General features: G+C 41.2%; 1 protein-coding gene across 1 annotated transcript in view; it reads left to right on the forward strand.

The window, feature by feature from the left end:
- The window catches only part of PLEKHH2 (pleckstrin homology, MyTH4 and FERM domain containing H2), a 106,382-nt gene that overhangs the window by 100,358 nt on the left and 3,822 nt on the right, over positions 1–2,202 (forward strand). The window contains 2 exon segments of the mRNA XM_018552942.1: positions 379–512; positions 1,005–1,134. Coding sequence (XP_018408444.1) covers positions 379–512; positions 1,005–1,134 — 264 coding nt within the window.

A 2,202-nucleotide genomic window follows, 5' to 3' on the forward strand; every position in this document is an offset into this window, starting at 1 on the left:
GTTATGTGCTCCCCCCCCCCCCCCCTCCTCATTCATTCATAAACATCTTGTATTCTTTTCACAGAGCACCTTATATTCTGTGACAAGAATGCAGGCAGGTTAGTAATGCAGCAGATGTGATCACATGTTGCATGCTATGGATTATATTGGCCCAATCACGCCACTGTATGACAATGTATCTGGTGAAGCAACCACAAGAAGTCACTAGTTTCCCATTGAATCTCAGTCAGGTTGGATGAAAAATGTAATACACCTCCCAACTGTTCTGCTCCAATAGTGAAGCAGAGTAGTGAGCACAGTCATGTAAAATGTAGTACTGGTTCTAAGAAACACTATTCAATATTACTATAATGGCATTTACTGCTTCTACATCTTCAGGTGGAAAGTGGGGATTATGAACGACCGTTTCAGGCTACAGCAGGTCAAGTGAAGTCAAGCCAAGCAGTAAAACAAGCACTGGAAAAATTTTATCCCAAGAGGTATAGAGAGGACTGCGTGGAAGAGCAGCTAAGGTGGGTGTGCCTGCACTTGTGAGCTAGGAGCCATTTCCATTGTTAAAGTGGTCGCAACAGACTGAAAGAAGTATAAATATGATTTTGTGCATGGCACAGTGATTACCAGTGTAATGCCCGGATGGGCACCATACCAGGAGCCCTGGCAGACATAGCTCATCCATTTCTATCTGGCATGCTGAAGTGTTACTAATGTATTAGAAACTGAGAATGAACATGCTGCATGAAATATGACCCCTGATCAGTCCACTACTGTGTGTCTATGTGGAGCACTTCTCTTCCTCTGTTGCTATGACCTCCTTCTTCTCTTAACAATATTGATGGTTGACTGCTGTCAAAGAAATATACTACTAACTATTAACAACTCTCTCAAAAGTAGACCCCAGGTGTCAAAGTTTAGCCTTCCAAATCTTTTTTAAGCTAGTTTCTTGCTTGCATCTCCTTTTCTCATTAACACAAATTGGATCATTGCTTTGATATTGCTCCTTTCAGACAGCTTCAGCAGAGACTGGGGTCAAGATGGATGGCACTTCGAGGCCACAGTGCTTCAGACTGTGTGCGAATATATCTTACAGTTGCCAGAAAGTGGTCTTTCTTCGGTGCTACCCTTTTCCCAGCAAAAGTAAGGAAATGCGCTACACTGTAATGTAAGCCATTAGTTCTTATACATTATATGGCCAAAAGTGTGTGGCCCTCCAGATTATTGAGGTCAGGTGCGAAGGGTCTGTTAATTCTACAGCATAGAATGTTGTGCGCTTCCAACCTTGTGGCAACAGTTTAGGCAGGACTCTTTTCTAACCCACAATCACAGAGCCCCTGTTCAAAAAGCCAGCTCCATTAGGACATGGTTTGATGAGTTTGTGATGGAGGAACTCAAGTGGCCTTAACAGTGTAATGAACGCAACCGTGCTGAACACTTATGGGATGAATTAGAAACCAGTTGTGAGACAGGTCTTCTTACCCAAATCAGTTCCTAGCCTGTCAAAGGCTATTTGGGCTGAATGGGCAGAACTTCCTATAGACGCACTCTAAAATCTTGTAGAAAGCCTCCCCAGAATAGTGCAAGCTTTAATAGCTACAAAGGGTGGAGGGGGGAATCTTTATTGATGGCCATGGATTTTGGAATGGGATTTAAAATAAGCAACAAGTGATAGTAAACTGTCCACACACTTTGGCCATATAGTGTATCTTGGAATAAAAACAACCTTTACGGCAGAACTGACATGAAGGGAAATAGCAGTGTTGCCGAAAACATCTAATTCAATGCAACAGCTCCCCTTTTCTTGTTTAGCCATCTTTTGGGAAATAAAAAAGAGCAAAACATAATGAAGGTATAGCTATGCACTAAATATTCTGATTAAGAAATATAAGTAAACATGTGGTGGTTGTGATGAACAACATTGCTGTATTCTGTAATTTGTTTTTCAAATGAAGTGACCAGCAATTATTTTTAAAAATGTCCTGTCCCAGAACAAACATGTGCACAAGAGGGACCCTGGCAATTCACATGTGAAAGCTTATTTTGGGTTCATTACTTACCTAACAGAAGGATAGAAAGGACAGTGACTGGATCATGCCTGCTACAAGCCAGCAAAGACAGCTCCTATTTTTCTTCCCTGACAGTTTCTTTTTAACACACTTTGATAGAACTCTTTACAATTAGCTGATCTTTTTGGGAATATATATATAT

The sequence above is a fragment of the Nanorana parkeri genome, unplaced genomic scaffold, assembly GCF_000935625.1.
Source record: "Nanorana parkeri isolate BGI_ZX_2015 unplaced genomic scaffold, ASM93562v1 scaffold1, whole genome shotgun sequence".
Taxonomy (NCBI): domain Eukaryota; kingdom Metazoa; phylum Chordata; class Amphibia; order Anura; family Dicroglossidae; genus Nanorana; species Nanorana parkeri.